The following is a 25,208-nucleotide window of genomic DNA, read 5'->3' on the forward strand; positions in this document are numbered from 1 at the left end:
TTCATCCAGGTGACCAGTCCGTTAGGACTTCTTTCTACATTCGTGTCACAATTTGTTTGTTCTAAATTTCAGAAAGAAATTTAGATATTGTCATTTGGTAATATGTCCTTCAAAATGGTTTTTCATTTATCTTCATTACCTGTCAATATATCTAAATTATGGAAAGTGTGGACTACATCCATTCCCTTTACTGGAATGGTTTTATTTTATGGGAATAGAAATTGTAAGAAATTTGTATTAATACCGATCATCTCGCTCTTTTATATCAAAATATAAATCGAGTTGAGTTTAAGTTTAACGTCCCGTTCAGCAGCGAGGCTATATGAGACGTGGACCTACTGATTAACGTGGAATCCGAACCACATGAGCTCCCTTCGGGAATCGAACCCGGGCCTCCCACGCCAAAGGCGCGTACGCTAACCGCTTAGCCACGGAGGAGCTCATCAAAATATAAAGTGTAAGGAAATTTGGATGACCAATTTCCTATGGGTAACTTCGATCTTTTTTTTGTTTTGTTTCTTTCCATTTGTAACTTGACTATGTTATTAGGATCACACTAGTGGGACTTCTATAATAAGACTGTAACGTTAGTATTTCGTTATGTACACTCATGTATGTTGTTGTAGCAATATAATTTGGTAAGGAATTCGACCGGTATTTCTTATAATATTAGTATGTGTACAATCGGCAAAGACATGTATGTGGCAAATTTCATGTCAAAAGACCAGTATATAAGAACAATAAAACTAAAATAAAACTTCCTTGTCTATTTAGCAACATTTTGTTTTACTCATTCTAATTTTCATATTTATAATTATTTTCCTATGAAATTTACCACAAATATACATTTCCCGATTATACACATAGTATCAGTATTAAAAGTACCCTGTAAAATCATGATCAAATTATATCCTTACAACAAGACAGTTATAGATATGCGACAATCATTTTGGACATGAGTGTACGTATGGATGTGAGATAAAGAGAGTCACCGTTATCCGTTCATATGTTAAAGGATTGACTGTATTTACGAACTCAGTCGAAGTAATTGTTTTAGCCGTTTAACCCAAAAACAAAATTGAAAAAAAAAAATCACTTATAGGTATAGGATATGGGTAATAGATAGCCCCGTTAAAACAGCCGTTTTAAGTTAGTATGTTAACGGGTTGACTGTATTGATGAACTCAGTATTGATGATTGCTCTAGCCATCTATTGCAAAATAAATAAATAAATAAATAAATAACGAATTTGCTTACGTGTGTGAGATATGGAGTATAGATAACCACCTTTAAAATAGGCGATACCCGTTACAATGTGAACGTATTGAGTAAATTAACAACTTGGTTGAGGTGACTGCTCCAACTATCTGTTGCTAAAACAGAATTTTAAAGAAAATTCGCATACATATATTTCAGTATTAGCTATAGGTAACCACCGTTAAAGCCTCCGTTATTATCCGTTAATGCGTCATCAGATTGAATTCCGTTAACGAACTCGGTTCAGGAAATTGCTGCTGTAGCTATCTCTTGCGGGTACGTCCCACGGGTACGTGTGCTGGCTAGGCTAAATGAGACGGTGATGATGACAAATGAACGAAATGGTGGAATGGAAAAAAGTGGAAGGAAACGGGAGAACCCCGAGGAAACCCACGCACACGGTGTTTGTAAACCACAAAGTTCAGGGGCGAGATGGGATCAAACCAGGGACCCCATGCACCAGAGGTGAACGCTCTACCACTCCCTTTCTCTCGCTTAGCAACAGCTGAACCCTTATTGGCTCAACGCGTGGGTGTGTGAGGGTGTGAGCTTTATTTTGCATTTTTGCCACGGCTCAAGACATTTTGGCAGCACAATACCATTAAAGTAACTCTTATCCATTACTATGTTAACAAATTGAGCCAAAGAATCTTTTTCTGTGAATGTTATAAAAGCATTAATTTAATCTATTTGCGCTTATTATTTTTTTTTGTTGCTTTTATATCCATTTGCATCGTACGTTCACAATTTGAGAATATCCTGAATGTTATACTGTACACTCCAACTTCAGAGCATTTTAGTTGCATAATAGACTAGGATATATAGTAGTAGAGAGCAATAATAATAATAATAATGGACCTTATGCAGAGTCGTTTTGAAGTGCGATTAGTGCCATACTAAAGAGTTCGACTAACATAAGTTTCCTGCAGTAGTCAGTAGTTTAGTATGACGATAATCATACGTCGAAACGAGTCTGCATAAGGCGGAATATGTCTAAATACATAAAAAATAACGATCTATGAAATGAGTTAAATTAAGGTTGGCTTACAAGATTTGAAGACACGATCAAACCACTTGTAAGTTAAAGAAAAGCATGCAAAAATAGAACATTTGTTCATTTTCCTTTTTTTAAAAAAAATGCTACCAGAACATTTTTAAGGTTCAAGAAAAATTACATATCTGGCTTAAAAAAGAAACTCAAGTAAACCTACTTGAAATTTGAATATATTACAGCAGTTCGATTTCAATCTAAAACTGTAGGTTCATGTCTCATATAGCCTCAGTGCTAAATTTCAACAAACAGCTTCCACATCCAGTGGCGGATCTATGCCGGGGCCTTGGGAACCTAGGCCCCTAGTTTTTTAGTAACAAAAGTAATTTAATCTATTATTTATATATATTTTTTGGAAGTTTATAGTAAATTCATGATATACCTATCCAGGGGCGGATCCAGGATATGATCAAGGGAGGGGCTAAACCATAGTTTGTCGTTTTTATCCAGTGTAAAGCAGGATTGAATCCCATTTTATCCAGTGTATACCTGACCGTCAAGGGGGGGGGGCTATAGCCCCTATAGCCCCCCCTTGGATCCGCCACTGTACCTATCATAATCTTGGTTCTGGCTGCCTCCTCTCCAAGTTTTACATTCTAGCTACGCCACTGCCCACAACTTTAAAAAATGGGCCTGATTTGAAAGAAAATCATAGTATTTATACTATACGTTTATTTTATGGGTTGTGATTCCGCTATATTCATTCGATTCTCATTGGTGATTCAATAAAAACACAATAAAATACTATGCTCAACGACTGAATTGTTGCGGATAAAACAACAGTAAAAGGGGTAAGTATGTCTTAGCAATGGTTTTGTTATCCAGAAAGTATCGTCTCTTCAACATAAGCTTTGTAATCAGGCGGTAGTTCTCAAACGAAAAGTGCAAACCGAGGTGGGGTGGGGTGAAACATAAAAGGAGGCGGTGAAATGAATCAGTAGAGATTGATAGATAGGATAGTGGAGTGTTTTTGCATCCGATCATCCGTTCAACGAAGGTGGGAAAAAAAGAAGAAAGAAGATTGGGTATTTTAGATAGAAGCACAGATTCTCTTCTCTTTCTTTCTCTCTCTCTCTCTCTCTCTCTATCTCTCTCTCTTTCCCGTACATACCGTGAGAGTATGTTTATGTGTGCGTGTTAACAGCACGATTCAAACGGAGAGAAGTGCCAACACAACCCGTTGTCGCCCTCCCGTTGGACAGGCGCACAACGATCTCTCATTGCCCGACCTACAGCCAGCCAGCCAGCCGCGCGCGTGTTATGCGCTGCTTTCAGCTGTATATGTTGTTAACTCAAAAAGTGCATGTGTATTTGTTAGTTAGACTTGTATTCAACGTGTGTGTGTTGGTTGGAATGGCTAGTTTTCGCTTTTGTAACTGCGCTAGTCAGAGGTTCAAATCTCACTGCCTTGACAAGTTAGAGTGAAATCACGTGTTTTTTTTTTTTTTTTCATAAGGAAAGAAGAAGACGTCAGTGTTTCGAAAATTGTGTTGGTTACATGACACCACTGAATTTATCAGAAAACAAGGAAAGATTAAGATAACCATACAACGTGCGACCACTTCCCTTTCCTGTTATTTGCAACATCATAATGTGAATCGGTGTTTTTATTACGTTGCTAAGAAATGGATATATCGTACTTGTGTTTGATTAGCAATCTCGAAAAGTGTTGTTCGTAAAAACTTACAGTGTACAATAGTTTTTTTTAAAAAAAATCGATTGAAATAAGTGTGTGTTCTTTGATGATGAAACAATTGCAAATTTTATGGTAATTATGATTGAAAAAGGAAGTCTTTTATAGTTGAGTAATTTGTGAATTTTAATGGTGAAAACTTCGAATTTCTCTCCTTAGTTTATCTACAGAAACGAAGCTTTAAACTCCGGCATTTAGCTGTGATAAATTTTCATAAAATAACTTGTACTACTTCATGATTTACATATATTTTTTAAAAAAGATCTCATCATCGTGCCTCCAGACATCTAGTAGTTGTGTTTTGACGTGAAAAATAACATAACAAATCCACAAACGGTATTAACTCAGCTTGGGAATGGAATTTCTCTACACTTTGAAATCACACTTATCGTGAAAAATGATCAAACTAATGCAACACACAAATACGCTTTATACAGAAAGAATTCGGATCTAATAACGAAGATGTTTCAATGTTAACAAACAAACAAAAAAAACTGTCCAGTGATAACCTTAAAACAGTTCGATATTTCGTCCTTTAGTAGGTACAATACATTGGTGCGGAATTGCTTCGAAACTCCTGCAACAGGTGGTTCTCATGTTGGCTTACAACATACTCGATTCTGTCGTCATTACTTGTAATTGAGTCCTTTATCTGGGAACGACAAGTTATTCCTAAATAAATGCCTAAAACAAATTTAAGACGTTTAGTTAAATAAAGGTGAAGAAACGTAAAGCAAGACATATTTTCTTTAAACTTTACAATCAATTGTTTTCGTTTACATGATAGGTTACATTGTTTTTGTTAACGTGGTAAACTAAAATTACTCGGTTTTTTCTAGGTTATACAACGCTGATCTACAAGAGCACTTCAGTTTATTTTGTCAGCATCGTCTAAACAAACCTCAACACGCGGGAGTAATGCAGTAACGTGATAAATTTGTGTTATGGATGACAGATAATCCAACAACGTGTTTATTTACTTTATGGATGAAGTAAACAAAACTGATTGAAAAACAGGTATAAACAAACAACTACCCTAAAGCTCGATAATACTTTGTTTTCGTGCACATGATTTAAAATTTAACATTATTTTTCTTCTTCAAAGGAATTTCTAATTTTGAGTCCATAAGCATAAGCATTTATAAGATTAGTTTTATTACCATCTGTTGCCGCTGTAACGTTACTGAGAAGATTTTTTTCAATCAATATTTAATCGAACATATCTTAAAATAATTATTGATTATTTAATTGGAAACGGAATTGGTTTCTTGTGATTTCAGTGTAGATGATTAATAAGCGTTTCGTTTCATAACCAAAGACTCTCTGTTTTAAGTCCCGTAGGTGATCCTTTTTCTTTTTTTTTTTAAATTTTTACCTTGAAGTTGAAAGCCGGGATGGTACTCTTAAAAACGGAGATCAACTGAAAATCCTTGCCTCAAAATTACATTAGTTGCATCCCGAATTTCAATACTAAATAGTAAAGATATCTCTATGAGCATATCACGTTTCTAAAATTTGGGGTTTCAAACTCTGCACATATACGTCTAAAAAGTCTATTAAGAAACATATCTCAAGAGCTTTTATTTATGTGAAGATAAGTGTATACCTTTTGTTAGTTGTACATCGCCAATCCTCTCCCCCCACCCCTTCCCGAGACACAAAAGCGGACACACCTGTTGTAATTATCTTTTTTTTTTTTAAGAACACAAAACACAATAAGCAAGGTAATTATTTTTAATGAAATTTCCAAATTTCAATATCCTTGTATGTTAATGTTATTATTTGTAAAGTAATTATTATTCCATTGTACTTAACAAGAAACATATGCAGTATATATATTTTTTAAAATTATTTAGGAACAATTACTCAGTAGGGAGGTAGAAACCGGGAACACTACCAAATATAACACTAGAAAACGAAGTAAGATATTCTTTTTTTTTTTTCATATTGTCTCTTTAAAAATAATAATAAAGATTTTGACACGTAATAGCTATAGAAGGGATAACTGCTGTAAGGTACTCATTAAAATACAACCTTTTTGAATTGTAGTATGTAATTATGTATTAAAAGTTTCAATAGAGGTGTCGAAGAACTAGTGGAAAATAATTCGTTCTCAACTTGTCCGACGCCTATCTCATTTGGGAGACTCAAATCCAAAAAGAAAGACAGAAAAAAATAACACAAACAGCTCACTCGTACGTTCGTTCGTTGGCCTATAGGCAACGTTTCTGCTCGTAGTAGTATTCTTCGCTTAGCACACCACACCTCCTCCCCCCCACCTTTTCTGATCATTACCTCATTCTCCCCCTCTCATCTTCAACTATTTTTATTCTCTTTTTGTTCTGCCGCCAATATTCCCCCCCCCCAACTATCCTCGATTCTTTTTTATTCCTTTGAAATACACCTCTCTCCTTACGAGCCAACTTCCAACAACAACGTGAGCACAGATACAATGACCAAAAAGACAATGGCCATTGGCCATGTAATGAGCTAATACGGCAGTGTGATAAATGGTCATTGAAGAAGAAGATAATGATAATGATGGGCATACTGGTTGTTCACTCCCCGTACCCCTACTCCACAACCTGCCACGTTTTCTCCCCAATGTGAACTGTACACAAGAAACAAAAGTTCAAAATAAAACTTAAACGTAAAATAACAAAATAAAACTTGATTGTATTTTACACCACGTGAATTTCGATCGAAACAAAAAAAGAATACTATTTTTCTTTGTTCTTTCTATTTCCCTAAGAAAAAAAAGCGTATGAATTATGTTTTCAGTGTGTCTGGAACGGACTTATAAACATTTCATTCTTTTCTGTCAATATTTTTTTCTCAGTGCGAGTGCAGCGTTAGCGCGTTCTCGAAATCAAGAAAATACATATCGTGTTTGATTTCGTGTTGGAATGTTACAGACATGATATTTCGTCTCAAGTAAATGTTCACGTGCGGAGTTTCTTCTTTAAAAAAATGTATTAGTTCAAGATAAATGCACTTGTGTGGTGCAGAAAAGGCTGACGTTAATTGTACAGGATAGATCTCACATTCCATATCACGTATACTTATAATAAATTACACCCTCTCAAGAAAATTGAGAGATTGAAACAGCTAAATTAGAAAAAAAAAACTAAGTGAAAGTGTTATGTGTGTGAATAGTGGTAACACGATGAGTGCTTTGGTAGAAGTTTGATACAAGAATAGTTCCGCTTTGGCCATGAAGAAAAAGAAAATCTATTTTTGTAGTGCCGTTATGAAGACTGACTTAGCATATGTATTTGTTGCTATAATGATCATAATTTACTTTATAATGTGCTTTAATTAATTATAATCAATGTGAACAAGAGGGAGGCAATTCCCTTTTTTTAGAAAAAGAAATTTTAAAAAGTGAAAATTCCGCGGAGTGACAATGTTGACGTTATCTATTCTCTTTTGGTCACTGTTCCGTGAAACGGCACACTTGACATTTCTCGAACCCGGGTCATCGGTGACGAAAAGTGGAGGTGACATTGACGATCAAGGACAGCGCCGTCGTCGGTCTTCGTCTCGGACGGGTCACGCGCGCAGAAGTACGCGTCGTGGACATGATCGAAAACGAGAAAGGTAAGATTTTTCTTCTCTTAATGTTCTCCCATTTTTGTTCTAGAGTTTTCTCAGTTCATTTCATTTCTTTCTTTTATTTTATTTTTAATCAGCATGATTCGCTAATAAATTGAGTATATAAGTCATCTACAGTAATTTAATATCTGAAAACAGAATAATTGAAATTATAAGCTTACACAACATTCCATTATTCTCTAGTTATAAGTAGGGTCGCTTTGGCTCAGTGGTAGATCTCTTATTACGATATGAGGGATACTCGGTTCGATTTCAGCCCATGTGAGTTTCTGGTAGACAACGAGGCCAACACATTCATTTCCCTCACCGTCAATGTTGGCTTTCTAGACTGGAGTTCGCTGGTTCTTTATTTCAGTCGCTCCTCATTTATCCTCACGATGCTGAGTGGATGTCACAATACCAATACTGTTTGACAGAGACGTACGCAAAGAGGAATCTGAAAATATGGACCCCCTCCCGTCGAAACTTTGACTTTTCTGTAAATTTAGTCTAATTTTTGTCATGATTTTACAAATTATAATATCATTTATCCTCATATTAAATTTGAATCTCCCCGAAAACTTTCCGAAATTCTCCTTCGAAATAAATTCCTGTGTACGTGCTTGCCATCTGATGAGTACGAACGATCACTTTCGCTGGTCTCACGAAAAGTGGTGCTGCAGTGCAACTACGACGTTAGCTATCAGTTTTCGTGGGGACACAGTGGCTTAGTGGTAGAGTGCTTACTTCTCTTCCGTGGGGGTCTCTGATTCGATCCCCGACCAAATAAAGTTGTAGTGGACAACATCGCATCCATTGACTTTCTCGGGGTACTCCCGTTTCCTCCCACTTTCTCACTCCACCAATTCTTCCATCATCATTCACTCGCGCCGTGTGGACTTTGTGGTGGACAAACACCGTGCTCGTGGGCTTTCTCGGGGTTCTCCCATTTCTTCCCACTTTCTTCATTTCACCATTTCATTTGTCATAATCACCGTCTCCTTTAGCCTAACCGGTATAACTGTGGGACGTAAAACTCAAAGATTTCATTTGCCTTAGTCATCGTTTCCTTTAGCATAAAGGAATAATAGTGGGACGTTAGAACTGAAATATTTTTTTTGTTTGTTTTCGTGAGCAAATTTAAATTTCGAATTAAATACTGTGTCATTTCATTCAATTTAGTGAAGTAAATAAAGAATGTTCTGTCTCTCAGCCTTTTGAGACAGAACATGAAGGCTAAGCGAATTTGCGTGAAGATATAGACTCTACACTTTTTTTTTTACTTGGGCTCACATGGTCAGTACCACTCTGTCGCCTTCTTATTCTTCAGATTGCCCCAGGTAGCAATTTTTAAAGAGCTCCATCTCAGAGCTGCACTGGGGCGAGAGTATAACGAGAAAAAAAAATGTTCATTCCGAGGTTGGAACCGGGCCCGTCCAGTTGGCAGGTTACCTACTGCGCTACCGCGACTTTTATTCAATCTAACATGTTTCACATGTTGAGTAATTAGGCCCATTGTTATCACTAGGATCATGTAGTTGAATAGTTAGATAGCTAGATCTATTATTTTAAGTCAAGTTCCTTAGTAAACCTAATCCGTTAAAATCCTAATGGATAACGGTGACTTTAGCAGTGGCTATCCATATCCTGTTTAAAAATCTATTACGTTACCTAGCTTATATGCAACCTACACAGTTGCAAAGAAATGTTGGTTGCCTATAATACAAGGATAAGTAGTTTCTCTTATTACAATTATCTCCGCCGAGTTCGTTAATGGAATCAATTCGTTAAGATTTTCACGGGTAACGGTGGCTATCTATATCCCGTTTAAAATCCACAATATTTCCTAGCTACTATGCAACCTGTACAGTAGCAAAGAAATGCTAGTTGCCTATAAAAAAGGACATATAGATACCCATATCTCATACATAAAATTGCGAGATTCTCTTTACTTTCTTTGACAGAGACTTTACTTTCTTTATTTGCCTGAAGGCAAAAACTAAGTCAAAAGTTAACTTATTAAAGCGGCATAGAAATCACAACATCTGTCAAATATTGTGTTAAACAGGGAAGCGACAAAATAGATTTAATCGCACATCACAATCGAAAATTGCAATAAATACGTGTAATAAATCTAGGATGTATGTATATTCCATACAGGTTTAGTTAATAATGATTTGAGGGAATCCCATTCTCCACGCGCAGGAAGATTATCTCCAAGCGTGTTCAATGTAAGTTACCAGTATTTTAGGAATACTACTTTTCACTCACCACGTATTGAAAGTAACCTCCGGGAAATTTTTCTGTGATCACCACTGGCTTCAATAATGATATAAACCACTAATCACATGTCACTTCCGTGTGCATTTCACTTTCATTGCTTTGTATGAACTATCCAAGTGGAGCTTAAACTATTTTACGTGGTGTCAGTAATACTAATGAAACGAACAACAGGCCCGTATCCACGGGGGGCAAGGGGGGCCGGGCCTCCCTAAACTTTGGCTGGCTCCCATAAAATTTCACGGTAGGCTTGTAATTGAACTATAATATGGTGATGAAGTATAATATGATTGGGTCGGGCCCCCCTAACTTCTACCGCCCCCCCCCTAAATTTTTGAGCTGGCTACGGGCCTGATGAACAATAGTTTTCGAATCGTATGTGAAAATAGTTTTTACACATTTCCGAAGTATCATCGTGGTCACCTTCCGTAGAATCAATCTCATTAGGGGATTACATAATGTGTTAGATATATATATATAACAACAGTATCCCGAGATCGATTTCGGGAAACAATGGGGTTTTATCTACCGTTGACCTAATATATAATTTTAAGTAGAGACTTAAAACAGTGTGAAGCAGATTTACAAAGTTAGAAATGTAGCTATATGTTAGAAGCAGATGCATTGATCAAGTATCATTTATCTACACATGCGCCATCTAGTTGATCATTTACGGTCGCGTAGCGTAGCATTCAGAAGTTTTCGTTACTTTTATAATGTTTTGCATAAACTGCTACTACTAAATAAAATAAATCGCTTTAACAGAAAATAAATCGCTTTAACAGTTTATTTATTTATCTTTAAAATGTGTAGTAACTGAAAAAATACGTATGTAAAGTTATGAAAATTAATGCAAAAACAGGAAAAAATTGTTGATCTCTTGTACGTACACACATGCATTTCTGCCACGGGACTTCTGAATCAATCTGTTAAGAAAGTATTTAAATAATGAAACTATATTATCTCGCATATCGATAGTCGAAGTTGTATTACTGTTTGGGAAATTTCGGCGACAGACTTGACAGTACTTGTATTTTTGATGATTTGCGTAAAACAGAGGACCCAACATGGAACCTTGAGGTACACCGAAAAAGAGAGAGAGAGACAAAGCTTAATGGTAATGAAATGTTGGGAGAGGAGGAGAGGAAATTAAAAATGGATGCATGAGACGGAAAGATGAAAGACTGAAGAATTGCTAGATGAGACCGAGACAGAGATAAAGATAGATAGATAGACGAGACGAGACAACAAGCAAAAGAAACTGGATTTGCATGCTTTTGCGATTTAAAGAACATCTCCAGTCTTTTGAAGTTTCCCATGCAGAAGGATTGAAATCTTCCGCGGTGGAAAGTACATACGGTTCTTGAAGCTGTGGATTAATAGATGAACAGGGAGCTTCTTTGATATGAAGCCAGTTGATTTTACTTCTTCCCAAAGCTGAATTAGATTTGCAAAGCCTGTCTTTCTATAACGATGGGGTACTTTCTGAATTATTCGTGTCTTTTGGGAGGTAGAGAAGAAGTTGTGATAACTATAAAACTTTTAGAAGAGAATTTAGAATAAGCATAGCATTGTTAGTGAAGATCTGAAAATGTAAACGGAATATTTTTTTTAAAAAAAAGTATTGATAGATTTGGTTTCAATTGTGAAATATCATTTCGATTTATTGTAATTCAATGATTTATTGAGATCGAACCCTGGACCAGGAGCTTGAACCACTCCGCCACGAAGGGGTATTCCTTCTAGTTCAGAATTGTACCGTGTGGAATAGAGCCTGGGTATTACAAAAAAAGAAGTTTTAAAAATGAGGTAGTTACAGTAATGATACGCTCTTACTCGGAGCAGTTCAAAAAGGCCTACACAGTAAGAAATAAATGGCTGTGTATATTTAATGCAATGGCTCTGTGTTACCTAGTTGTATTACATTTTGACACATACCTGGAGCTGCTTCAACCACATCGTACTTTGGAGGAAGATGTCAAAATGGTAGTCGTTAAATCCATCACCTGACATGATTAGGGGTCATTTTAGAAACATACCATTGGTGTTGTTTCATATACAGTTGCCAAACAACTGCTTTTACAAGAACATTCTCTTTCTTATTAACGTATATAGCTCTTATAAGGGATAATAAAGTACGAGAAAATTATTTATAAGTAGTTACGAGAACGAAGTATAGTCAGCGATGAAGATGAACACAATGAACATAGGAACAACAGATAGCAGCGCTTCAGAAAATTCATGCGCTCACAAAATTATTTTCCTACAGGATTACAGACAACATAACACATCGTTCAATACTTGATATAAATGTTAAATATACCTCATAATGCTTTACTTATAATAAAAATAAAAAAAATAACGCAAATTATCATCGTCATGTATAAGATATTTATGTTATTCTTCGAAAATTATGTACGTGCTTAGGATTACAATACAGTCTTGATATACGGGATGTTAAGGTGACTGTAATACATTTGCTAAGACATTATTTTTAGCAAATAAAAGGTTTCGCTGACCACTGACGTATAAAATAGTTGTTGATATTAGTATCTCAATGAGCTGCATTTCCCATGAAAGCTGAAACGTTCCTTACATGCATGATACAAGATATGTATAGAAAAATTACGGTGACGCTGTTTATATAACTGCTTTCATTCGTTCATTCCCCTGGTTCTGTAACACCCGCCGTCTCTGTGTCAAATGAGTAAAACTAGGCCTACGTTAACCCCAACACCAAGAAAAAAACACGCTAAAATGTTAGTCCTGCTTGGATAACTGGCTATGTTAAGACTGAATTGATTTACTATCATCATGTTTTACTATGTACAAATTTCATATAGCTCCTATGCCAAAACAGAATAGCAAAGTTGAGAGAAAGTGTTACACTGCGTATCGTGCAAAAATATTATTTTAAAATATGTTTCAAAGTCTTGACTGGAAGACCAATCGGAAAACGACCATTAGAAAGACCTACGCGCAGATGGGAGGACAATATTAAGATGGATTTCGCAGAGATTGGAATACAAAGTAGAAACTGGATGCAGTTAGCTAAGGATAGAAGTCAGTGGAGAGCTTTTGTGAACGCGGCGTTGAACCTCCGGGTTCCATAAGCCATAGAGTTAGTTAATTAGTTAGTTTAGTTAGTTCATTAAGAAATTAACGCTAGAAAGATTAGCTGCAGTATTTACTTCTGCAACTTCTAAAAACTTGTCTATAAAATAATATTTCTGGATTTTATGCATTTTTACATTTATCACCCTAGTTATTTCCTATTTAATTGAATAAGAAGTTCAAAATAACCTTTTTTATGGACATTATTTTGAAGTCACACATACTAAAAAAGAATATGTAAACATTTGGTTGGTTCGTTAACAATCTTTTTTTTTTTTTTGTAAAGTTTACTATAGTTAGAACGATTATTTTCTATTCCATCAAGAGGATAATTTGGTTTAATTATTGAGTTCTTATCTCTGGTACTAGGAGCCTCTGGTTCAATCCCAGGATATATGAGCGGACCACACACTTTCTGCGGGTTTCCTTGAGAGTTTCTCGTTTTCCTCTACATTCTCATTCTACTAATTCTTTCTTGATAATTTCACTATCAATAAATATCAATGAACATTCTCCTCGCTGGTGTAGTTGGCAGTACGCATACCTTTCATGTCCAGTGGTAAAGCGTTGAACGCATCATGATGGTTTAATTGTAGGTTCATCTCTTATATGACCTCGGAATCGAAAAAGGTCGCTAAACTTGAACAAATAATTAATCATTAGTCTAAGGGCATACCGTATATGTGGAATGCTAAATTAATTTGTGTTTTTTTCAACAATGTTATTTGCTATAATGGTAAGTGTTTCACAATTTTAGCAAAAAGAAACTCATATAGTCACTCAGAAAGCAGATATAACTGATCTCTAATTTGCTTAATTCTACATTTTTAGCTCAAACATCGAATACCTGGAAGTAATTTCTTATTATTACTGGCTGAAAGTATCTTCTTCTTTCTCTCCGTACTTTTCATCTAAGTGGAGTCAACATCTCTGATGAGACTTCTCCATCAAGACCTGTCTAAAAATTCTACTTCTCTTAGGGATTTCTTCCTGAACTCATCTTTTAATCATATCTATCCATTTCTGTCTTGAACTCATTCTACTTTTCTTTTCATTCACTTCCATTGCCATGTTTTCATTGGGTGACAATACCATTACAGTTTTTGATCTTGGATCTTCTTAGCTATCTCTACAAACCTGGTTGCTTCATCTTTCTCTTTCATTTCTCACTCTGTCTCTTTTTCTGTTATCCCACATGTCTAGGTCAGCGTTCTCACTTGGCAACATTCAATCTTTTCTTCTGATGTTTTTTCTTTATTGGCCATGTTTCTGCTCCGTATTTCATTGCTGCCCTTACCGCTGTTCTGCAAATCACCCGCAATCAATCAATCAATCAATCTGCAGTCACACAGAACATCACATGCTTTCTTTAAGAACCATTGTTCTTGGCAACAGATGAACCTAAATATTAAAAAAAAAACTCATTCAATCATTATGCTTGTAACTTACTTCGCCATTCCCTTCTCCGTAAAATTAAAGATATTCCGTTTTCTTTTTTACTAATTTTTAGGCCTCCATCTTCCAAGGACTTCCTCTAAAATAATTTTCGGCTTTCCTTTCAACTTCTTCGTTATTTGCATTGCATAACCCAACATTGTTGGCAAACATCATACACCAGGAAACTTCAATCCTCACACTTTGCGTTATAACCTCCATGACAACATTGGAGAGGTACCTACAGGTTTAAGGCTAAGCACTAGTGTAATCCAACCTCAACAGGGATTTGCTGTGTTAATTCCACGCTGCGTCTTACTTGGGTTTTGCCTCCTGTATACATATCTTGGATTACCCGTACGTGCTTCTCTGGTATTTTTTTCTGTTCTTCCTCAGGCATATTTGTCCCGGCTGAAAGAGTATGCTTTTTGTATTATCATTTTTTTTTAATTTAAGTTTATCATTAGATATTTTCCGTTAGCTTGAGAAAGTTTTCGTGCTCTGGACACTAAGCGTTCACTTATGTGTTGAACTTTATAGAAATGTTGTATTTGTATTGAGGATAGTAACTAAATTGACTTTTTGTACAAGCATTTAACTTCTTTAAAAGTTTCCAGGAGTATGCCTTTGCTAGTTAAATCTATGGTACTTTGAAAATTTAAGTTACCAACTAGATAAGGGACGATGGCAAGATGCACCATTACCAGCACAACTTTTAAAAGGTTTCTGAAAATATATTTTAGAACAAAAAAAAAAAAAAAAAAAAAATGGAAGGAGTGAACTACAAACTGGGAGAAGCTTATTCTTCTTCTCCCTCTTCTCCTTGTAAAAGAAAAACAAAATATCCCAGAACAAACGACGATGAAGACTGCCAGATTTTTTTTTTTTTTTAAAAGAATCTAAAATCCTAGTACCATACTTATGTTCTACATTTAATCAATTAAAGAAGAATTAGATGTGACAATTTTCAAAATCAATGTGTTAGAGGTTACCAGTAAAAGTCCACAATTCGCAAATGAATCTAACATCCAATGAATGCGAAGTACGAATCCCCAATTCAAATATGCACTAAACTCTAATAGCCCTCAATTCTATAAAGAATAGAATATTTCAACCAATTCAAAGTTACAAATCTCGTAGTTCAAATATACACTCAATTCTTACAATCTCTGATTCTCTAAAGAATGCAAACCTTTAATCAATTCAAAGCTGCAAATGTTACAGTTCAAATATGCACTCAATTCTAACAACCTCTGATTCTCTCTTAAAAAAAAATTGAAATCTTTCAACCTATTCAGAGCTGCATATCTCGCAGTTCAACTATGTACTCAAATCTAACAAACTTTGATTCTCTTTAAAAAAATACAATTCCTCAATCAACTCAAAGCTGCAAATATTGCAGTTCAAATATGCACTCAATTCTAAATCTGATTCTCTAAAAAATGCAATCTTTCAACCAATTCATTCTAACAGTCTCTGTTATCTAAAGAATATAATTCTTCAACCAATTCAAAGTTACAAATCTTGCATTTCTAATATGTACTCAATTCTAACACCTCTGATTCTCTACATAATGCAATCCTTTAACTAATTCAAAGTTACAAATTCCATACTCCAAATATGCATTAAATTCTAACAGCCTCCGTTTCTCTAAAGAATCCAATCCTTCAACAAATTCAAAGCTGCAAATATCGCAGTTCAAACATACACTCAATTGTAACAGCCTTTAATTCTCTAAAGAATCCAATCCTTTAACCAATTCAAATCTACAAATTCCGTAGTTCAAAAATGCACTCAATTCTAACAGTCTCTGATTCTCTAAAGAATGCAATCCTTCAATCAATTCAAAACTACAAATCATGCAGTTCAAATATGCACTTAATTCTAACCGTCTTTGATGCCCTTAAGAATCCTACAAGTAAATCAATTCAAAGTACACAAATCTCACAATTCAAATATGCACTTAATTCACAATTCTAACAGTCTTCGATTCTTTAAACAATCCAATCCTTCAAACAGTTCTAAGTTACAAATCCCGCAGTTCAAGCATGCACTCCATTTTAACACTTCCGGTTTTAACATTGATCATTATAGACCTAAAACGGTAATAGGTAGCGAGAAGCAGTTTCCTGTAATCTAGCGCTCCAAGAATACATTTCATTTTCATCCTTAACTCTCTACCATAAACGGAAGTGACAGAAATCTACTTCAACTTCCGGTTTCAATATTGATTTATGTAGAGCAAGAAGATAAGAGATAGCGAAAAGTGTCTTTGTTCAATCGATTTAGTGTTCTAAAAATAGACATCATCGTGTCTCTTAATCCTCTATTCAAACCGGGATGGTAGAAATTAACGTTAATCGATATAGAATAAATGCTGTAATAAAAAGCATGAGTACTGTAATAAAAAGTGGTTTCTGTAATCAATTAAGTGCGCCAAGAATATATTGCATTTTCTGTAATGAATTAAATGCCCAAAAATATATTCCATTTTCTGTCATCAATTAAGTGTCCTAAGAATATATTCCATTTTCTGTAATCAATTAAGTGTCCTAAGAATATATTCCATTTTCCGTAATCAATTAAATGTCCAAGAATATATTCCATTTTCTGTAATCAATTAAGTGTCCTAAGAATATATTCCATTTTCTGTAATCAATTAAGTGTCCTAAGAATATATTCCATTTTCTGTAATCAATTAAGTGTCCTAAGAATATATTCCATTTTCTGTAATCAATTAAGTGTCCTAAGAATATATTCCATTTTCTGTAATCAATTAATTGTCCTAAGAATATATTCCATTTCCTGTAATCAATTAAGTGTCCTAAGAATATATTCCATTTTCTGTAATCAATTAAGTGTCCTAAGAATATATTCCATTTTCTGTAATCAATTAAATGCCCAAAAATATATTCAATTTTCTGTAATCAATTAAGTACCCAAAAGAATATATTCCATTTTCTGTAATCAATTAAATGCCCCAAGAATATATTCAATTTTCTATAATCAAGCAAGTGCCCCAAGAATATATTATATTTCCACTCTAATTTCTGTAGAAATCTATTACCACCTCCGGTTTCGATATTCATTGAGAAAATATCACGCGACATAAACCAAGCTCTTTTACGTGGTATACACGAGACACTGTGGCTTGTTAATAATCGAAACATCAATAAAGACATATAAATATTTCGTAATAATGTAATAATTTAATAATAATAATAATAATAATAATAATAATAATAATAATAATAATAATATAAATTACATTTTCATTAACGTATCTATCGTGTATAATGAATTATTGTTCCAAAAAAACCTTCAAGACAACAGATGTATAATAGAAAGTGTTTAATCTGGCCCATGTTAAATCTGGATCCACTTCTGCTACGTCTTATCACGTAAATAGACGAGTATAACATAAATATCCAATTGTGTAAACTTTTAGCAACGTGGACTGCAAAAGGCAGAGATAAAAGACTGTAGATAAAGTCAAAGAATTTATTTTTACGAGGCACATTTCCCTGTAGAAACATATGGGTACTTAACTGCATTTAAGGGCTCTTGAAAAAAAAATAATAATTTTGATGAAGAACAAATGTTCTGTAAGGTTTTTCAATTTTTATTTTCTTTCTGCGTCGTTTTTCTTTTCTTTTCGTCTTTTTTTTTTAACCTTCAGAAGCATGGTAAGCATCGAGCAGTTACTTTCGACGCTGTGAAAGAACATGTTTTCCCCCCTCCATATTTTACTTACAAACATGTTACTAATTAGAGGTTTTCTAAGAAACGACATTTCCTTTTTTCAACATACATTTTTTTCTTTTTTCATAGAAGCATGGGCGTCCCTAACTAAATAATGTGTAAGACCGTTTGTTTATTTCACCAAATCTTCCAATTTCATAAAGTCCAGAGCAAGAGGGCACAGTGGGTTAGTGGTAGAGTTCGTACCTCTGCTGCTTGGGGTCTCTGATTCTATCCTCGGCCAAGTAAGTTTGGAGGTGTGCAAAACTGTGTCCATGGATTTTCTCAGGGTATACCTGTTTCCTCCCACTTTCTCATTCCACCAAATCTTCCATCATCATTCACTTGCCTTAATCATTCGTATCCCTTAGCTTAAAGGGCATATTCGGACGTTAAACTGAAAGATTTCATTTCATTTCAAAGTACAGAGGAGTTTCCGCGTAACTATATGGTTTGCATACTCGAATTCCACGTGAGAGACTTGGGTTCGACTCTTGGTAGGACATCAGGTGAAGTTATAAATTCACGTCCCCTCCGTACGTTAAACTCCTAACCATCCGTAAGTCCATTAAGTAACGCAAAAGTTACTTAATGAACTCGGGTACAAGACTGCTCTCTTTTTTATCACTAGAACTTCAACTACTGTCTGTTTGAAAGTTAAATAAAACTCTCAATTACGTATTCTGTTAACAGATTGATTTATCTAGATCTGGTCTTTGTATCTGTTTGTTAAAAAAAATGACTTGCACCACTGCAATTTTAACCCGTCCATATAATATTTTTTCTAATTGATTGTAGATTTAATAGTAATATCTTGACAGTCTGTTTGGCAGTAGAAAGTCGTAATTTTCTGACAATTTTAAAAATGCATCTTACTAACGTAACATATTTACGTACTGCATTTCCTCATTATTTTTTTGACTTGCAATTAGATTTTTTTACACACACACACACACACACACAAAGAAACAAACAAACAACCGTTGCACGCAGAAACTTATTTATACACATGAGCTAGGTAAAAATTATGTAATATTCGTCGAGACGATAAATATTGCCTATTCATTGTATGACACCGTTTGGTGGCACGATGTACTGCATGTAACACGGACGAGGCATGACTATTTATTATTTGTTGAAACATGTATACAAACCTTAAATAACAGTAATCAAAATCTTCATTAGTAGTCTCTTCGCTGGAGAAACGTTCTTAGAAATTAGTTTACATTAGGAAATAGTAATTTTGAAGGTTTTTTTACGCTTACAGCTAAACATTAAAAAAAACTAATGAATACTTAAGAAAATACCCATTTCCCGGATTTTAAGTATACCCCTTGTACAGACTTGTCTATGCAAGTATAGGAAATGGATAAACACGCGCTTAGAAAGTACGTGTTATATGGGTTACATAACGGTTAGCAATGATACTCATTAGTTAAGGTTTAAATATGTATTAAGTAGTGTACCAACCCATATAGGTGCGGTCAATTTTAGAATCAGCTGAAAACTCTAAAATTGCATCCATATTAGCATAATTATGAGTAACAAAATTAAGTTATTATCATTTCATGTAAAAAAACAGAAAAAACAGATGCTATAACATAAAATTAATGTAGATACCTAACTCAATAGAGGAATATTTGCATAAATTGAAATGTATAAGAAACATTGTTATTATTATGTATTCTACGTTTTGGCAGGTTCTGAGGCTAATGAGTTTTTTTTTTATTATTATTTATTTTAGGTTTGGACCTGGAAATGTTTCTTCCACGTTTCTCTATCTTCAGCTTCCTCTTTCAACTCCCAATACTTTCTTCTATTTTTTTCAAATCATCAAATCAGTTGTTCTTTTTCTTCCTACTCCTCTCTTTCCTTCCATCTTTCTTTCTATCGCAGAAGCTCCTTCATGGCTAAGCGGTTAGCGTACGTGCCTTTGGCGCGGGAGACCCGGGTTCGATTCCCGGCGGGAACTCAAGTGGTTCGGATTTCACGTTAATCAGTAGGTCCACATCTCATATAGCCTCACTGCTGAACGGGACTTTAAACTCAAAATCAACTCAACTCAACTTTCTATCGCAGTATGAAGATAGCATTTTTTTTCGCAAGTTGTGTCCAATCCAATTGGCTTTCCTACTAAGGATCCTGGCCAGAAGTGTCCTCTTCTCTCCTATCAGGTTTTAAACATCTTCATTTCTTACTCTCTCTCTGTCCATTTTATCTTCTCCATCTTCCTCCAACACCACATTTCGAAGCTCTCTAAATATTTCTTCTCTAATTTCTATAATGTCCAAGTCTCTGAATCATACAGTCCAATATTCCATATACAGAGTGTTTCAAAACAACACCGACAACGTTTGGGAGGTGATTCCTGACACCAAGATAAGACAAAAAGTATACACCAACTTGGGTGCACAAATCCTTCCTTTCAGAGTTATAGGCTGCCGAAATCATAAAAAAAATTGAATTTTAAAGGTCCATAGCTCCAAAAGTATGGGACCTACCGAAGTCGGGTCTAGACTTCACTTAGGAACTAATATGTGCGCTATCCAAAAATCCCTGTTTCATAATCCTAAGGTACTCACGCAACAATTTTTTATAGAGGGAGTTTGGCTACGAGCATATAATTTGAAGTACTCACCAACTAACTCTATAAAATTGCGGAAGTACCAAAGGACCCTGAAACATGGTAATTTGGATAGGGCACATACTAGTTCCTAAGTGAAATCTTGACCCGACTACGGTAGGTCCAATGGGTTTGAAACTGTGGACCTTTACAGTTCAATTTTTCATGATTTCGGCAGCCTATAACTCCTAAAGGAAGCATTTGTACACCCAAGTTAGTTTATACTTTTTGTCTTATCTTGGTGTCAGGAGTTACTTCCCAAACGTTGTCGGTGTTGTTTTGAAACGCCCTGTATAGTACTTGACCCTATATTAAGCCTGCTAGTTAAGAGTTATCTTTTCGTGTTGGACTCTTCTTCGGGGATGGCAATTCTCGATCTGATCTCTTTGGTGCGGTAGGCGTCTTTCGTCAAAATACTTCCCAGATTCTTGAAATATCATTAACATCTTCAAATTCTTTTTGTTCTACTTTGACTCATAAGGGCGTGTTCCCACGGTATAGTTTCGTGATTTTCAATTTTTCGATGCTGATTTTCATTCTATATAGTTTCCCAGTGACAACTACTTTCTCAATCATCTCTTATAGTAGTACTTCGGTTCTAGATATAATAACCTATCATCCAATTACTTGAAGAAACATACAGATAACTATAAAAATAATGGAAACATATATGTACAGCAACACGTGATATTTGTTAGTAACACTAAACATTCATGCACTGCGACTGTGTTTTTTTAGCCTTGGAACATTATTTACGACTCATTCTTTGGACATAGGGACCGCGGTGGCTCCATGGTAGAGCGTTCACCTCTGGTGCGCGGGTCTTTGGGTCGATCCCAGCTCGTGCTTAGTGGACTTTGTGATAGATAAACACATGTGCGTGAGTTTTTTCTGGGTTCTTCTGTTTCCTTCCACTTTATTCATCAATCATTGTACTCATTTTTTATAATCGCTGTCTCTTAATATTGAAATTTGAAGTACTAGTGTTTTTTTTTATTATTATTTTCTCTAACAGTAGCAATTGGACCTGACATTTAACTTCTTGGAAAACGAACAATTATATACAAACCCAGTATCAATGTTACGTGTTCACAAGATAAAAAAAAAAAAGTTAGGTTTGTATGGTGTGATATCTTATCAATTAATATTGAAACCGGAGCTGGTCGTAGATTTCTACCACTTCCGGTTTTAGTAGAGAGATTGAAGTGGAGACAGAATATATTCTTAGGCGCTCAATTGATTGCAAGAAAATTCTGGCTAGCTATTTTCATTTGTACTCTATGACAATCAACGTTAAAACCGGAAGTGGTTAACTTCTGCTACTTCTTGTTAGAATAAAGCTAAGAGAAGATATGGTGCCTATTCTTAAAACTCTAAATCGATTTAAGAAAAATAGCTTCTGTTATTTCACCGTTTTTGTTCAATGTGGATCAATGTTGAAACCGGAAGTTGTACTGGACTTGTACCACTTCCGGTTTCAGTAGAGAGTCAAGGATAAAGATGAAATGTGTTGTTGGGACGCTTAATCGATTGTAGGATACTGCTTCTCGCTATCTGTTAACGTTTTTGGTTTATAATTTTCTTCGTGGAACTCTAGTGACGAGCATGGATTCTGTTAATCACCACACGAGATTAAGAAACAAATCAACATACATTCACAAAACGAGACGAGATTAGACTTGTACAGAATTTCTGAGACGAGACGAGACAAGTGACGTAAGTAGGGATGGCAAATGGGGTTTGTGACCAGGGCGCCGGATTGGGAACGCCCCAAAATTGGGCAAATATTTGGGGGAGCGTGGGCGCTAAGGCGAGTTCTTGCCCCGAGCAACAACTAGCGTAATTCCGTCTCTGAACGAGACGAGACGAGAAAATCTTATTTCCCGTCTCGTTCTGTCTAGCAGAAAACACTAGTTTTATCCTGACTATATTACCAATACTGGGTAGATACAGGGAAATTTCTTTATACCCTTGTTCACTAGATTAACACTTGGGGGATCAGTCTGTTTTTATCACCGGCTTCCGGTGGATCACGGACAACTATGCTGTGTCTCAGATCACGAATCAAGTGACACGTCCCGTCACTGCAGAAGGCCATAATTAAATCACCAAATTATATTTCGTACCTATCTTATTTTTCATTTCTTTTTCTCCTATCTGAAGACTAGTGAACCCACGCTCTATTTCTCTCAGCGCCATCTATTGACTGGCTACAGCATACTAAGTACACGTATCGATTCTCTTGCAGAAGTGCCTCAAAATGTCATTCATATGAACATCGCGTACTAGGGAAAGCAAAAAAAAAAAAAAAAAAAAAAACTGAAGTTTCATTTCCCAAAAGTAAATTGATCCTATTCAAACTTTTCGACATGATATATTTTTCTGAAGTCAAAAGTAGATGAAACAAAAGATATATATGTATCATATTCTCGCTTCTAGACAGAGAAGCTCTTGTTTTTTATTATTTATTTGATTTAGTTACTTAAAGTATCTGTTCTAGTTGCAGCTTATCAAATATTGATGTATAGTAGTATTCCCATGTCATTTCTGATACCAAATATTAATTTTTCTCAAACTACAGCTAGTCTAGATAAAAGGAAGTACAATAAAGAAATATTCACCCAAATGAGTTTCAGGAAACAAATGTATTTTATTCCAAAAGAGACAATTCAATCATTGCTTTTCTATTCATCACCCGTCAAAAATTAGTTTATTTTACTATCTATCATGTTCAAAAAATTATTACGTTTTTATTTATCATATTTCAACAATTAATCTAGATTTTTATTTGTCTCATTTCAAGAAATAATTTAGAGAGTATTTTGCTATTCACCATTCTTCAAGAAAAAATATTTTATTATTCACCATATTTCAAGAATTAATGTGTTTATTATTCATTCTATTTATGATATTTAAAAAACTAATATTTTTTATATCTCAAGAATTAAATTGGTTACTATTCCCATGTGTCAAGAATTAATTTACTTTACTATTCATCATATTTCAAGAATTAATTTTTCTTTTCCTCATTTGTCAAACATTGATTTATTTTACTATTTTGCATATTCGAAAAATTAATACGTTTTTATTTATCATATTTTAACAATTAATCTAGTTTCTAAACAATTTTTATAAAAAAAATATAGATTTTTATTTCTCACATTTCAATAAATAATTTAGAGAATATTTTTCTATTCACCATGCTTCAAAAATAATTTATTTTATTATTCACCATATTTCAAGAATTAATATATTCATTATTCATAGTAATCATCATATTTTTTTAAAAAAATTCAATAATTACATTGATTTCTGCTCACATGTCAAAAACTAGTTATTTTTCTATTAAATATATTTCAAAAATTAATTTTCTATTTTTCATATTTTAAGAATTAGTTGATTTGCTATTCATCACAATTCAAGAATTTAAATGTTTACTATTCATCATATTTAAAGAATTAATACATTTTTATATTTTAAGAATTGCTTCCATTCCCATGTCAAGAATTAATTTATTTCTCTATTCATCATATTTCAAGAATTTATATATTTACTATTTATTCTGTTCATCATATTTAAAGAATTAATATATTTTTATGTTGTAAGAATTACATTTCTTCCTATTCACATGTCAAAAATTAATTAATTTCTGTTTTTATCATACTTTAAGAACTATTTTTTCTTTCCGTTGTGTGTCAAAAGTTAATTTATTTTACTATTCGTTATATCTCAAGTGTTTTTCTATTTTTCATATTTCAGAAATTAGTTCATTTTGCTATTCATCACATTTCAAGATTTAATTTATTTTTCTATTTGTCATATATCAAGAATTAATTTTTCTTTTCGTCATATGTCAAAAATTAATTTATTTTACTATTCATCATATTTGAAGAATTAACATATTTTTCCGTTCATTATATATTAAATATTAGTATGTTTTTTTATTTATCATATATTAAGAATTAACTTATTTTTCTATTTGTCATATTACAAACACTAATATGTTTTTATTTACCATATGTAAAAATATTAATTTATTCTACTATTCACTGTATTTCAATAATTAATGTATTTTATTAGTTACCATTCTTTAAAAAATAACTTAAATATTCATTATCTTTTGAGAATTAATTCATTTATTGTTCATCATATTTGAACGATATTGATAACGAACTCTATAATATGGCCAATAACAGTAATATTCAATCACTAGTATTTTAATGTCAACACTACTATCTTATTATGACTTAATTTATCATCAATTTTTGACAGTGAGGTCTTATAAATTTGTCAGAGATATTTTTGTAATGTACTCGTGATAATGAATTTATTTTTGTAATGAATTTACAACAAGTTATTTTTCATCGAATTCATGTTATTATTGTCACCGATATTACCATATTAGACTTGTAGCTCAACAT

General features: G+C 34.1%; 1 protein-coding gene across 6 annotated transcripts in view; it reads left to right on the forward strand.

Annotated features, from left to right (window-relative positions):
• dnc (phosphodiesterase dunce) overlaps positions 1-25,208 on the forward strand; it is an 872,058-nt gene that overhangs the window by 287,211 nt on the left and 559,639 nt on the right. The window contains exon 1 of one of the 6 annotated variants that reach the window (XM_081742186.1): positions 7,393-7,601. The exons of the other annotated variants lie outside the window; for them this stretch is intronic. Within the exon in view, the coding sequence (XP_081598312.1) occupies positions 7,408-7,601 (194 nt within the window). The 5' untranslated portion in view covers positions 7,393-7,407. Of the gene's footprint in view, positions 1-7,392; positions 7,602-25,208 lie in introns of those variants that run through there. 6 annotated transcript variants of the gene reach the window in all.

The sequence above is a fragment of the Thermobia domestica genome, chromosome 16 (genome assembly GCF_964235325.1).
Source record: "Thermobia domestica chromosome 16, izTheDome1.hap1.1, whole genome shotgun sequence".
NCBI lineage: Eukaryota > Metazoa > Arthropoda > Insecta > Zygentoma > Lepismatidae > Thermobia > Thermobia domestica.